We start from the raw sequence: 15,768 nt of genomic DNA, 5'->3' as shown, positions 1-15,768 counted from the left end.
TCAAACCATCACATGATTATTTAAAATTGAAAGAGAGACATGGAAAAATATGTATCTGCAAGAAGATGACCACAAGCAGTAGCAAATACATTTCTACAGCAATTGTGAAACAAACCTAAATCTGGAATAACTGTTTTCATATAAAGTGTTAATTTCACCTAAATTTAAACTCCTATAAACTAGATTTATACTAAGCTAGTGCTCCAGCTCCCTCTGTAGCAAATGAAGACAGGCACATCAAGTGGTTGATTCATCTCATCCTAAAATAGCTGTTTAAGACAGATGGGATGAAATTCATTATTCAAGTGTCTATTTTTTTCCATTACTTTCAGTAGTCATCTAGCTGCTTGACTTGACTAAGATGCCTAGTTGTTGAATTACTACATAGATGCAAGATGAATCCCAGCCACATAGAGACTAATTGCTGATAGTAACTTGTTTCTGACATTAAGGTATGAATTAGATGATTTTGCAAGTGTCTGTATTTGCTGAAACATAATATAAAAGACAATTAACTAGCAGCTACCTTTTTGTCAATAAGGCAGACAGCTGAAGATTTGACATGAATAAGATGGTAACTTCATTGTCTTGTTTTACATAGGATTTAAAATTCCCAAATCTAAATAAAGTTAGTTGATCCACATGCTTGCAAAAACCCTCACAAAAGCCAGTAGATGAAATAATAGCATCAGAACACAGCATAATAATCTAGGCATAAATTGTTATATATTTTAGTATTTACAAATAATTTATTGCTTGATGGCTCACAAAAATCAGCTGTAAAAGTAAGGAAGGAGGAGGTTTGAGATATCACCTCATTCTATTCAGGTCACTTCCTAACCACAGTAATGGGCATCCTTGAGAAATAGGCCCAAAGCAAAGTGGAACAAGTGACCTAAACTGAACTGTCGCATGATCCTCTGATGAGAAAAACATCTAATTACACTGTTTTCTTCTCTAAATTATCTCTAAAATTTCTTCCAGGAATGACCTCAAGCCCTTATTAACTCTTCTTGACATAGGAAGCAGAAAGAAAACACTGTACCCATTCATTTGTATATAGTCATTAACAAAACCTACCAAGAAATTACATTTACAATGCACTCCTGCATCTCCTAATTTAATAAATGGGTACCTTGATCTCTATAAAAATACACCGACTACTTGTCTGCAGTTGGGATCATATAGCTAGTTCACTGCTACATCCCTGGATAACACTGTACTACCTCTTTAGTCATAAAATCTTTGACCCTTGCTCGCGCAGCTCAAACTATGAAGAGCCTAAACACTGAATAATAATAATGCAGGAAAAGAGCTTTCTTCAGCAGAATAGATAGCAAATGCATAGGGCAGGGAAAAATTTAATGAAACATAACAAGGCAAAGTGTAGAGTCTTGCATCTGGGTAGGAACAACCCCAGGTTCCAGTATAAGCTGGGGAATGACCTATTAGAGAGCAGTGTAGGGGAAAGGGACCTGGAGGTCCTGGTGGACAGCAGGATGACCATGAGCCAGCACTGTGCCCTTGTGGCCAGGAAGGTCAATGGCATCCTGGGGTGTATTAGAAGGGGGGTGGTTAGTAGGTCGAGAGAGGTTCTCCTTCCCCTCTACTCTGCCCTGGTGAGGCCACATCTGGAATATTGTGTCCAGTTCTGGGCCCCTCAGTTCCAGAAGGACAGGGAACTGCTGGAGAGAGTCCACTGCAGGGCAACAAAGATGATGAAGGGAGTGGAGCAGCTCCCTTATGAGGAAAGGCTGAGAGAGCTGGGTCTCTCTAGCATGGAGAAGAAGAGACTGAGGGGTGACCTCATTAATGTTTACAGATATATAAAGGGTGAGTGTCACGAGGATGGAGCCAGGCTCTTCTCAGTGACAGCCAATGGTAGGACAAGGGGTAATGGGTACAAACTGGAACACAGGAGGTTCCACTTAAATTTGAGAAGAAACTTCTCAGTGAGGGTGACAGAACGCTGGAACAGGCTGCCCAGGGAGGTTGTGGAGTCTCCTACTCTAGAGACATTCAAAACCCACCTGGACACCTTCCTGTGTAACCTCATCCAGGTGTTCCTGCTCCGGCAGGGGGATTGGACTACATGATCTTTTGATGTCCCTTCCAATCCCTGACATTCTGTGATTCTGTGATATAGATATACATCTGTCTGAAATCATGGGGTATTTGAAGTCAACCTCCTTATGACATTCCTGTAAGCAATGACCAGCCATAACCTAAAAGTTTGAGGACTCTTGGTGTGGAAAATGTCGGTTCCCAATGCGAGTACCATAACTAAAGGCAGTTTAACTCCAAATGATTAAAATCACAAAAACTATCCAAGTATCAGCAAATGATTTATTTTTACCTCTCCCTCTTTCATTCAAAACAGACTCTTCCATAATGCCCATTTAAATTAAGACCCTGATAAGACCAGGAATGCATCTCAAGCAGAAAATATGGTCAGTTATAGTAACAAAGGAAATGGAAACAAAGACTACTGGCTGTCCTGCTTGTAGCTGACTCAAACATGAACCTCTTGTTAATTCAGAAAGCATCAATGTCCTTTCATAACACTTCTTAACCAGATATCTGCCCTATTTCTGATTTTAATTATTTTTCTTATTTCAATCATGCTAGAAGAGTAGTACAAACATTCAGCCTCTCACTTATTAGTCAATTCTTGATGTGGCTGTTCTGTTGGTCGCATGCCTATCGTGTCTCATGCTGCCTCCATCAATTCTTCAGCCACAGCTGTCCTTTCATTCCTTGAAGTATACAGTGAATATGCTACTGCACAGAATAGGAAAGGGTAAAAAGAGGAGAGTAGGCCCTTAAAATTCCAGTATTAACATTTCTCTAATGAGACACGGACACTTAACATTCTGATGCTTACTCTAATAATGTCTCCATAGAGTCCAAGAACTCTATTCTGTGACAGTGGCATGTGCTTTCACGTATTCTACCATTAAGGTCATTGTAACAATAAAGTCATTGTTCTACACAGAAACTCAGTTGTGGGGGAAAAAAAAAAAAAACACACACCAAAAAAAACAACCACCACCAAGAAATAGTATAAAAGAGATGAAAGAAACCAAGGAAAGGCTAAGAAGATTGGAAACAGCACACCATATAATAAGCAGCAAAATAAAGCTAAACAAGAAACAGTTAAAATCTAGAAATAGTAGGCATCTGCCAAGATACCAATACAGCTGATACATAAGATAGAGAACAACAACCACACACACAACAAAAAAAAAAAAAAAAAAACACCACCATCAAAAGTATTCCAAGTTCCTGTAGTTCAGATGTCAAAGTAACACAGTTCATGTAAATGTCTCTCATTTGACATTACTTAAAAGAAAAACTAAAAAAAAGAGTAATTCTATCAAACAAATACCAGTAACACTGGACTATAAGACATTTACAAACTCCTAAATTAGTTTGATGAAATTACTAATCTTATTCTAATAAAAAGCATTCAATCACTATTATTATCTGATCTAAAGGGATTATAAATTAGAAATCTTAAGCCATTGAGGGGAAAAAACATAATTAATATGCATTAAAAATTGTTATACAAGTTCTACAGAAATAATTATTTCCAAGAAGTACATTGTTGGTTTATTATCCGTTATGTTGGTAGAACAGCAGTTTCAATCCATCCTGGAGTCTATAAAATTATCACATCTATATTTCTATTTTTATTTTCCTTAAAACACCACAAAAAGAAAACACTTCAACTTCAGCACAAAAAGTCAAATCTTACATAACATTGTTCTGAACAATTAAGTTTCAGAAAGATTCAAGTTAGTCAACTAATGTGGAGCATTCTCAGCTGCTTCTTAATGATACCTGAATTGTCTTCTCCAGTTTCCCAACAGCTTTTTAAGATCAGTTAAGTTCTCAAGGAATTATGACGGGATTCATCACAGTCTCAAAATATACTTCATTTCCCAGAGTTTTTCTAAAATTTCTATATACATCTACAATTACAAAAGCAATTATCGCAACCATGACTCTGTTAAGTTTTACTTACAACTCTTGATCTGTTGTCAGTATGCCCCCTTCATAAGTTACAATTCTTTTTGTGAAACTAAGAAATGGCAGGTACACATGAAAGCAAACATCATTCTCTATAACCATGTACAATTTGCTCTGTGTCTTCTAGGAAGGCCTTCAAGACAGCAGGATAATTAAGATTGTCACTACTAACTTGAAGCAGATTGTTTCTGGTGACTTATGAGCTGGAAGAAGTCTTCAGAATTCATTATCAATTCCCTAAAGCAGTCTTTTTCTCAGTTTTTAATGTATTAAGTGTAAACACATCCATTTAATACATTTGGTATTCTAAACATACACATTGCTGAATTTCTTAATTCAAGGACAACCAATTAAAAGGAATGTATTGAGTATGAAAGTAGAATAAAACCTAGTATGAAGCAGAATTTAAACCACCACAATTACAAAGCATAATTATATAACTCCCTCTCTAAACATAAAAGAGTGTCTGCCATTATTTTATGATGAGGCAGCTTTTAAAAAATTGTATTAGTAAACTGATTCAACCAAGCCGAAAACCAAACGTGTTTGGTACATTTAGTGATATATTTTTGTTTGAACCACTCTGCATAATGCTGCATAGTCAAATTCAAACAATAAGCATCAGACACTACTTTTGCCATTTATTATTTTGTATCTGTACTATAGTGTCTGCCCCAAGAATGGTGGGTTACATCTCAAACTACTCAGAAATATTACCCATCAATTCAGAAGAAAGCAATTTCTGCCATTCTAAAATGACAATCCTGCCTCACAGCTCTTTCTCTTCCTCCTTTCCTTTTCTCCTTGTGCAGGAGCTAGTATTGCTGCTCTTTGTAGATACACATTCCCAGTATTTTGATTATTTTATAGCCCTTCTACTTAAAACATGCAAGCAAACCCACAAAAAATCTAGTGCAGGCACTGATTAAGTCTGTAGGCTCTGGCTTCTCCTTCATGACTTGTGTTAAAACAATCAGTTCACCTCATTCCTTATGTACAGGTTCCTATATCAAAAAGCCCCATCACGCACAGTACTAGCCAAGTACATCAAAGGTGGCATCCAGTGCATTCAGCTGTTTGCAAAGCCTTTTTTAACATTATTAAATTATTATGACATTGGAAAGACTTTAATGTTTTAGCCTGTCATTTTAAATATTACTGAAGCATACGTTTTAAATACAAAGACATCAGTACTGAGTCCTTGTTCTCTCTTCTGACTGCAGACAGGCAAGGATTGTTGCTCCCATGATTTTGCCTGTGGAGTAGAACTGACAGGTAATGTCCCAAAAGACCACTTACTGCAACACTTCAACATGTAAGTGACATTTTATCCTTGTGCCTACATCTAAATAGTGAGACAAAGAGGTAGAAAAAGAACGGCCAGAATCCTAGTTCTGACGTGAACTTCAATGTATGAAGACAGGGTATGAGAATAATAATAAATACAGTATAAGAAAACATTTTTTTTAAAAAAAAGTGTATATAAACCTACAGAACACTACTGTCAAATAAAAATTTCCTATAAAATAAGCAAAGACCCAAACACAGTGACAGAACCAAAGAGGGGAAAAAAATAAGTGACAATACAACTTAGTGATCCTGAGTGCCACTGGGACACAGTTTGGAACCTGACACTTCTAAAGACTTGCAGAGACACTCCACTGGTAACTGCTGTTTAAAAGAGCACAACAAGTTCCCATCAACAACTTCTCTGCCAAGTTATAACTGAACAAAACAAATCAATTACTTCAGAGGACCTGAAAAACATGGCACATAACCAGTTACACCATACTCTTACTACACTTAACTACCCCAAGTATCACTCACAGATGGTGCTCTGCTTCAGGGGTATTTGGAAAACCAATTAAGGCAAACTTGCAATCACCTTACTTTCGCTCACTAAGTAGCAGCATACGCATTAGTCTTTAAGGTATGGGGCTTGAATATTTAACACATTACAGGGACTCACTTTTGAAGCCCTTTTAGGATTTAGTGATTTCTAGGGATTAAGTGTCAATCATTATCACTCTGGCACTAGGAAATCACAAGTAACAATTTCAAAAGCAGCAACACAAATTATATTCAATTGCCAAATGCCTGAGTTATTGACTGCCCCTCTTAATTCAGAAGAGCCATCAGTAGCTTCCCTGATAGCTTGAAACCTTTAATTACTTATTACAAGCATGCAGGCCAAGTGTTCTGGCAGGTTATGGTCATCACACGTGGTGACCAAAGCAGAAAAGAAGATTGAAGAAGACTGACATCAAAAAGACCTGTAGACTTCCGCAAAAGATCCTGTCAGTGCCCCAGCCTGTGCAGTGATCTTAAATGAAATCTAGGACAAAACCACCTCCAGTTGTTCTTAGGATACAATCTTCTGTTAGGTTTTTCTCCTTATGGGCATGTATTTTGTAAATTAAAAATTCTGATGAAAACAGAAAACAATATTACAGAACGCATGCTGTGCAACATTCTTAGGTTTAATGTGCCATTCCTTGTGATTTTCTTTTTCTATTCAATATACCAAATAAACTTTGCTGTATTTACAGGAGCCGGAATTGGCAATTTATAGCAATGGGAACAAAAGCACCAGAAAGTCCTTAAAAGGAGAAAAACAAACTTCTGACCTCAGAATGCTGAACACTGAGTAGGAGCAACAGCGTGACCCTCAAGAAAGAGAACAGCAGCTGTATGTAAAAAGGTGTTGCAAAGAACAACCCCACGCCTGACTGAGGAATATTTGGATTTGCAAGGCTTCAGCTGAACATATTGTAAACTTATTTCCTTAACAAAGCAGTAGTTAGAGTAGGCAAAGTTTAACCAATGATTTTGCAAATGAAGAGAGAGATCCAGAACTGTGACACAGATTAGAAATTCCTTAATTGTTTTCTGATGTTAGCATTTCCATTAACAGAAATTATCAGCTTAAATGGCAAGCCCAAAACGTATCAACTGCTATTAGATTAATATTGATCTTGTGCTTTCCACAATTTAGATTTTTACTCAGATTGCATTTGCTCACTTTTGTTCGTAATACAGTGACCTGAATTAACAGGTGTGTTTGTTATTTATACATTGTGCAACACAAAAATCAATACTCTGTCCAACCCACAATTACTGTTGTTTAAGAGAATCTGACATGCATATAATGCCCTCACTTACATACACTGTTTACATATTGAGGGGAACCTTTTGGATAGGAAATGCTTTTTATTCCATGCTCTTGAGAAAACAAAACACAAATCAGTAGTAACCAAGGAACGACATAGTTTTATTGGTACCACGATTTAATGCAATATGGTTCCTCGCTTTGTCTTTCTCACAAATGGGATGTTCATTCAGCAGTCTGCTCATTCAGCAGACTGAATAGTGTGTTGTCTGCGGCAAAATTTTACAGCAGTCATGGATGGGTTTACTAAGCTTAAATCACAAAGAATCTGTGTCATGTTTTTGCACATTTGAAAATTTCGAACTTTAGAAGATATTCTTTCAGTTCAGTTACTAAAACCAAATGCTTACAGATCCAAAATAAATCCACTAGCACCAACTTCAAATATTTTTCAGGAGGTAAGTTGTCCACACATACAATTTAACTGAATGCTGAAGCCACGATTACATTAAAAGCCATTAAAATTAATGTATATTGTTTACATTTATCTTTTTATAGCTGAAAAACCCATTTCTTTATCTTTAAGGACACAGTTAGATGAAAAAATTGCTACACAACTGCAGTTGTTTCAGTTTTGCATCAACCCACAGGAACTGTCATATGCAAGAACAGGCAACACTTACCATGAGTACAGAATGGTTCCCACTACTGATGCAAGTTTGCTGTTTTCTTGCTTTTGCTTTGCAAGCCCAAAATCAGCTACAATAAAGAAAAAAGAATTCATGTGTCAATAGCCACCCTATTTGGATGACAATCAGTGCTGGTTCACAACAGCTGAAAAAGTTGGGGAAGGTGCAAGGGAGGGTTTGGCTTGTTTTTAAACTTTTACATTTTGCAGTACGAGACCGTACTTTCCTCCCATCTCCACATGAATCAACAACTTCTGTTTGAATCAGGCCTACCAGCTTGAAAAATGCTTTCAATCCAGACTACGTGACCAGTGTCAGGTTTCTATTAATATACTCAAATCAGCTGCATGGCAATGGTAAGTACCTAATAAGTAGTGATCCATTGCCCAAATTGATGGAAAAAGTAATGTAATGAAGTTAGTAATTATTTAGTTTTCCATTATGATAGCTGGGAAGGGTGGACTTTCTCAGAAATTTAATTTCAAAGGATACAAGGGAGTCTAATATCTTAATAGTTCATGTTCAAAGACTGCATTTGGTAAGAAACCATGGTGAATCTTAGCTTTACATTGTGACAAAAGCTGTAGATTTAGAAGATCATGCAATTATGTTAATGTAAATGCTTTTTGTGAAATTATCAGGTAGTCTTCCACAAAATTGTCATACACAATCTTTAGAGATCATTTTTTAAATCTAAGTTCCATGCAAACAGTTCAAGTTGGTTTTTTTTTTCAATTTAATACTCCACTGCTGCCTCAACATAACAATGCATTGCACTTTATTACATCCAAGCACAGAGAGCACGAGAAAATAATTGTACTTGTTAAAGTCTTTAAATAAATTCTGTATTGTATTACTACTTCAGAAGTAGGAAGTTTTGTGCAGTATATAATATTGTTTAAAATATTTTAAAACTCCTTTTCTACTTGGACAGAGCTCATAGCATGCCCACTCCAACAGTTTTTAGAGCGAGACAGTTCATAAAGTTTAATTGAAAATGTCTCTACTCATTAAAAAAAAACCACACACACACAAAACTAAACAAACAACCAAAAAGCCACAAACAACAACCACCCAGAAAACACAGGTAAGAGAAATCAGTTTTTGTTGAATCTTCCTCAGTATGAGCCTCAAGAGTCTGAAAAGGAGTAGATCTCTTATTCAGAAAAGGCCTTTGATAAGAAAGCCAAATCTAGGTACCCAGACCACAGATCATTTTTCTTTGAACAAAATGTTCAAAGAAGGACTAGCTCTGCAGTGCTTAGGAAATATAAGTGGGAAGAATGCGAAATTAACAGGATCACTGAGAGGCCTCGCTTTTGTCCTTGAGTTAAGGCAGTCCTCAAGCAGTTCACTCCAGGGAATGTTAATCCCAAAATGACCAGAGGTTTTGGCAATGTTGATTCTTCCCTGAATTAATTGGGATGAATCATTCTGAACTCCCTCCTTTGGAATCCTTCACATAATATTCTATAAAGAGCGAGTATTAAGACATTACATAGATCAATAAATTCAGTTCCTGGTGCTTGAAAGCATTAGGAAAGAGAAGAGCTGTACGTATCTGTTCTGGAAGAAGTAGTCTATTTTAATATAACATTAGTGATTACCTGGGGGGAAAAAAAAGACAAGGGAAAAATCAGCCACATAGAGTAAATGTATTCTCTTCCTTTTAGGCTCAGGTCTTCAGAAACAGGGGGAAAAAAAAAAAAAACAATCTATTTCACAGGCAATAACTGCCTCCAAATTCTGCTAAACTATCTTGACACCAGCAAGAAGCTCCTAAATATGACTGGTGCTGCCAGACCTCAGGAATGTAAAGCACAGGACAATCAGCTTTACATTAAACATAAATGCTTTTTCAAGACCATAATACAGAATTGAATGAAAAGGAACTGTCGAACGTTGAACTGCCTTGAACTAGTGAAATGGCTTCTTTTAATTTATTTAGGCATCTGTCTGCAGCTTATAAATTAGTCTACAGCTTTTAATACTCCAGGTTTCTTTGTTTGATATTTGATGCCAAAAGTTGCTACTATAACTAACAAACAAATGAAATAATTTCTGAGAACTGTGAGAGGCCTGCCTTCCATGCCATTAAATGAAGATATCACCAAATATAAAGATGACCCCTATTAACTGGTAATTCACTGTTTCAGCTGTGAACTGAGGCTTGATAAATGAGGACTCATTGTGACAATTCATATCTGGCAATTTCCTGAAAAGGCTTCACACCACAGCAGTATGTCTTTTAGAAGATGGAAGGGAATTATGAGAGCAACTGTAATCAAGGAAGTTTGTCAGCAACTTACTGAGTTACAGTGATCTGGAAGATAAAAATAGAACTTTAATTGTATTTTCCATGAAAGCATATCCTAAAATCAAGACAATCTGCAATTCAATCAACAGTACTACATACTTATTTTACTCTTTTCCATCAACACGGAAATGGGAACAGAATTAATTTCTCATCATTTGCAAATACACCTTTCTAGCTATTCTACCATTCTCCTTTCTATGTGCTAATATCAACGTTTCACAAACTCAGTCTACCATCTGTCAGCTTTGTGAAACTGGTAACTTCTGCACTAAGAATATTAGCACTGACCCACATCTAGAACTGTAATTTGTAAAAAGAGATGCGATTGTGTTATTAATCTACCAATTGTGCCCAGAAAGCTCGAGTGAACACAAACAAATGGAAAATTCCACTCAGCCTATTAACTTTGAAAATGAAGCACTACAAACATTTCTTTGAATCTTAGTACGAACAGCAGCAGTTCTGATACTGAGGACTGGTTAAATCAGCTACATAAACCGCAAAAACACTGTCACTAATCCAAGTCTCTCTGAAAAGTAGTGACTAACACTCATGGCCACTGCTTCTTTGGGCACAGCACAGTATCAAGACCGACAGGACTTTTTAAAAGTGCAGACAACAAGCAAGTATTCTGAATTACACAACTAACAAGTAGCTTTCTTCCAACATCCAGCAACTATTGGAACTTTTCAAGTCTCATTTGCTTCAGCATTCTGACACTTCATGGCTACCTGCTCTGATTAGAATTATACCAGATAGGTGAGTTGTCTCAAAACTAGTATTCTGCTGCTATATAATACTAGGTTTTACTTCCATATAGATCCTTTCTGCTGCTAATGCATCGTGTGTACTAAACATTAAACAGAGCGTGCAACCCAAAAAGCCACAGGACCCTTCACAATTCTCCTTGACATCAGATCCAAAAGGTATCAAAATGATTCTATATGGGCCTCTTTGACTGTCAAGATCTAAACCTTGGTGCAAGTAGACACTGAGAGGAATGGTGATGATCTACAGAATCTCCTGTTTTGTCCTACAAACAGATGAAGCTATGGAGCTCTAGATAGAAATGTGCTGTGCTAGAAACAAAATACAGCTGCAGAAAAATATAGCTGCAATAAAAGCAGATACACATTTCAAATTCAGAAAACTGTAACTTCTCAGTGTCTTATATGAAAATGCTGGGCAGATTAAACTGAGAGCCACAGATAATATTGGTTCAATGGATCTCTAAAACGCTATACAAAACAACTTTCATTTGAGCTGTGCCTAAAATTGTACTTTTTTTTTTTTTTTGGCCAGAATTTATAAATCAGACATTCAACCTGCACCAGACATGTACAATTTCAGTAACACTTTTCTACCAATTCAGAGTGAGATGTTTTATGAAATTGCAGGTTAGCGTGCTTTAATATTTATATTTTCATAGCTTTTGCAGCTCAATCATTTATGATTAAATGCTGTACCAACATGTAAGAGGTGTTAGTTATGGCCCCCTTCCCATCAAATTTACATCAGAGATGAAACAGAACAAATGAGTAAGGTGGGCAGTTCCAGTGACTACATAACAACAGCATGCTTAGAGTTCTCTACAGTCAGAAACATAGATCTTCTATTACCACTAGCCTGGCTAGGATCAGATTGTAAATGTCTGTTTTCAACAACATATGAATTAAAAGAGCCTGAAAAAAAAAAAAAAAGGGATTGTTCAGATTTAATTGACATGTGCCTAAGATGTCATGGGAAACACAAAGGAATTTACATAATCTTCACATTAGAAGCACCTCTTGGGTTTGAACTTTTATTTGTACCTTGCATAATTTAAAAAATAAAACAATAAACAAGGACCTGGATAAAGACAGTGTTTAAGCACATTCACTATTAAAGAAAAAGACAATACAGTGCGACCATACAGATTAAAAAATTATTCCTACTATTACCTCAAGCATTCTTTTTTCAGTAGAACCTATAGAGATGACACTTAGAGACCATCTCTAGGGGAGACCTTATAGCCTAATCTTATATTGTGCCAGGCTGGTTGTGGAGTTCTCTGCCTGTATGAATTCCAGTTTTCAGTCACATCTCATTATTGGGCACTGCCTACCAGGTTCTGCTGGAATTGTGCTACAAAGGCCACCTGTATGTAGGAATTTCTCTGACTTCAGGACATGTAAGCATCATTCTTTAGCAGGTCTGGATTTTTTTTTTGTCTGTGCTGACAGCAAGGTGAGAACTTCTCCCGAACTGTGCACTCCGTTCCTTTTCAAACAACGTAAACTCAGAAACTGTATGAGACACCTTCATTGGATTTAGAACAAGTGGCTCAGTTCTCACATACAGGGTGAGAAACTCCTACCTGTGAGTCCCAGAACACAAGCTTCTTTTATGAAACAAAATAACTTGGACCATCAAAGGCCAGTTTTGAGATTTGAAAGACTCCAGAAAATTGAACTCTCTCTCTTCAGGAGCAGATCTTAGAGAAGACCCTCACATTTTATAAAAGCTGACAGATCAAATTCACTGCAGAGGTACATTTAAGATCTCTCAGTATTTGAGCATATGCTTCCACATTCATCTGACATTTTGTATTAACTTTCATCTAAAACCACTTTAAATTCTCAAATGGATATTACACTTATCCACAAATACTGAGAGATATAATTATCAAGATCACAAATGCTCCAGTTTTTGCCATACAAGGAATTTATGAATTAGGTATAATAACACAGCATGCACCAATACAGTACATATTTACTATAACCAGAAAGAAAGTAAATTATTCTTAATTCCATTAAGGTTGTAAAACAACAAGGTTCAGTAAAATAGATAAAAGGTCTTCAGCTCCCTCCAAAAATTCAATATACACTGGTACTAATTAAAGGACTAAATAAAGCAAGTCTTTAAGTATTACAATAGTTTTGAACCAATCACTATAGAAATGATCAAAATAAGTTTCAGTTCTTCCAGTTTTCCTCAACTCCTGTAAAACTTTGACAGAAATATCAATGCTTTTCACAGGCAATATTGAGTTTACCTTTGAAAGTACATTTACACTTCTATTTATCTAGATTGGACCAGAAGTAAGGCAAAGGTGTTAAATAAAAGTGTGAAATTAAGGCAAGAGTGCCCCTCAGTGGCAGTATGTTGATATAAAATATAACTACATTATACTTTCCTTTACAATAATATTCTGAATATTTCTTTTCATTACTCAGGGACAAATGTTCTGATAAATCACCATCTTTCAAAACTATATCATTACTAAAAATTAGAGTTTTTTAGCAAATACTTAAATTCATGCATTATTAAATTATATGCACACCATCAGGTATAAATATTTACTACAAAATCAACTGTTTTGTGGTTGGGTGCGTGCGTATGCCTGCACTTCCCTGTTATTTTTAAAGAAGAGAGATTGATTTTTTTCCATCAAGACTTCTTACAACATTTCTGCAGTATTCACACTATTTATTTAGCTCTGTATCATGAGCAGTAAGATCACAGAATCACAGAATCTACTGGGTTGGAAAAGACCTCAGAGATGCTCAAGTCCACCCCTTGGTTCAACTTCAGTCCATTTACTAGATCATGGCACTAAGTGCCATGTCCAGTCTCAGTTCAAAAACCTCCAGGGATGGTGAGTCCACCACCTCCCTGGGCAGGCCATTCCAATGCCTGATCACTCTCTCCATAAAGAATTTCTTTCTAATACCCAGCCTAAATTTCCCCTGGCAGAGTTTAAGCCCATGCCCCCTTGTCCTATTGCTAACTGCCTGGGAGAAGAGACCAATCCCCACCTGGCTATAACTTCTCTTCAAGTAGTTACAGAGAGTGGTGAGGTCACCTCTAAGCCTCCTCTTCTCCAGACTAAACAACCCCAGGGATATAATAGCACATAGTATTTCTTTGAAAACTTTAAAAACTACAGTATCTTCATTACTTGTAAGGATTTCTGTGTTTCCCAGGTTGTATTAATTCGTTCAAAAACTAGAACTTTGTCATATTTTGGAGTACTGTTCAGACATACACTGCTTTCAAAGCCTATCCAGGCTCCTTTCTCCTGGAGATAATGAATATTCGCTACTGCAGGCTTAGACGAGTAGCACCTCAATGCCTCTGATCACTGGGAACAACTGATGGGTACTAAACAATTATACAGTAGAACTGGAATAGAACAGATTGCTGTTGTACTTCGCATGTTCATTAGCACTTGTTATCTAATCTGGTTATCTTGATATTCTTGCTGATTTAAATAAAAGCAAGTCTTGATGGATAACTATAGTCCAATTTTTTATAGGGCAAAATAGTCTCCTTCGTAATATTTGACATATCTAGCTGCAAAAAACATAGTCATGGCTGATGACATCTGGTGGCAATAATCACAAAATTTCCATTAGCAATTCTTTTACACAACAGTGTATTAATGCAATAATTTACTAGCTTTCAAATATGGTGACCAATACCCAGGAATCTGAAACCTGAGAGTTTCAGTAAAGAAATTCTACTCACATACATCATTGCAAGGTCTGTTCAAGTAGCTCTACTTACTAATTGTAACTTTGTCTTTATCCCCCAGCATGACATTGTTCGGAGTGAGATCTCGATGAACAATCCTTTTCTCTTTATGCAAATAACGAAGAGCTAGACAAAGCTTAAAAACAAACAGAAGAAGCCTTACAAAGATTCTTAATTACAACCACATAAAATTAAATTCATATCTGATATTAGTGCGTGATATAATAAACATTCCTTGTTATTTATTAGCCTAACAAACATAAATGGTGCTACTAATTACAAGCAGGAAAGTCCTGGCAACAACAACAAAAAAAAGGAGGTCCTTACTTGGATAAATATATGCCATATTCTTTCTTCTGTAAACTGTTGTTGCTTTTCCTTCAAAGAGTTGAAGTGTTCTCCCAATGGCACTCCCTCTAGAAGCTCCATGACTATGTACAATCTGTCATCTACATAAAAGAAGATTAATTAATAAAACATTACATTTATCCAGAATGTGTTAAAAAACAGAGTATTTGAGGCTAAAATATCTTTTTAAAGCTGTTGTTTTTTACTTTTTAAAAACTTATTTGTACAGACAAATACATTTTAATCATACTTCTATTCCTTGTTATTCTGGTTTTGACAATTATGCTTTCTACATGCTTACATTGCATCTAGGTTTACTGACAGATAAACAATTATAAATATTATTACTCACCATTTTTTTTTCAATTTTAAAGGAATATAAGACTGTCTGAACTGTAGCAGTTCTCAAAGAAAATATTACCATTTATTGCTCAAATTTGACACACTCCCTCCAAGATGTGCTTTTATTATGTATTTCTACTTCTTCATTACGTAAAATGTTTTAATTTTCCGCATTTATACTTACTTTCCAAGAAGGTTCTATAATACCGTACAACATTCGGATGATAAAGCTACAATGAGGAAGGAAATTCAGGCATTTAGAATAGTTAAACTGGTGGCACAGTACTTATAATGTTTAGCTACACATTGGAAGGAAAGATTCCACAAACTGGCTTATGGAGTGCAGTGCAGTGGACCTTTGCTGCTACTCCAAACACAGAGAAGTGTTGCGCTTCACTGGAGCAACCAGGAGGAAA

At 36.3% G+C, this 15,768-nt stretch overlaps 1 protein-coding gene across 1 annotated transcript in view; it reads right to left on the bottom strand.

Moving 5' to 3' along the window:
• The window catches only part of NEK10 (NIMA related kinase 10), a 93,941-nt gene that overhangs the window by 55,182 nt on the left and 22,991 nt on the right, over positions 1 to 15,768 (bottom strand). The window contains exons 19-22 of the mRNA XM_065831514.2: positions 15,537 to 15,582; positions 14,990 to 15,111; positions 14,696 to 14,798; positions 7,825 to 7,900 (exon numbers count right to left, since the gene is read on the bottom strand). Coding sequence (XP_065687586.1) covers positions 7,825 to 7,900; positions 14,696 to 14,798; positions 14,990 to 15,111; positions 15,537 to 15,582 — 347 coding nt within the window. The remainder of the gene's footprint in view (positions 1 to 7,824; positions 7,901 to 14,695; positions 14,799 to 14,989; positions 15,112 to 15,536; positions 15,583 to 15,768) is intronic.

The sequence above is a fragment of the Patagioenas fasciata genome, chromosome 2 (genome assembly GCF_037038585.1).
Source record: "Patagioenas fasciata isolate bPatFas1 chromosome 2, bPatFas1.hap1, whole genome shotgun sequence".
NCBI lineage: Eukaryota > Metazoa > Chordata > Aves > Columbiformes > Columbidae > Patagioenas > Patagioenas fasciata.
The sequence above is the reverse complement of the archived record's forward strand: the minus strand, read 5'-3'. Positions and strand labels throughout refer to the sequence as shown.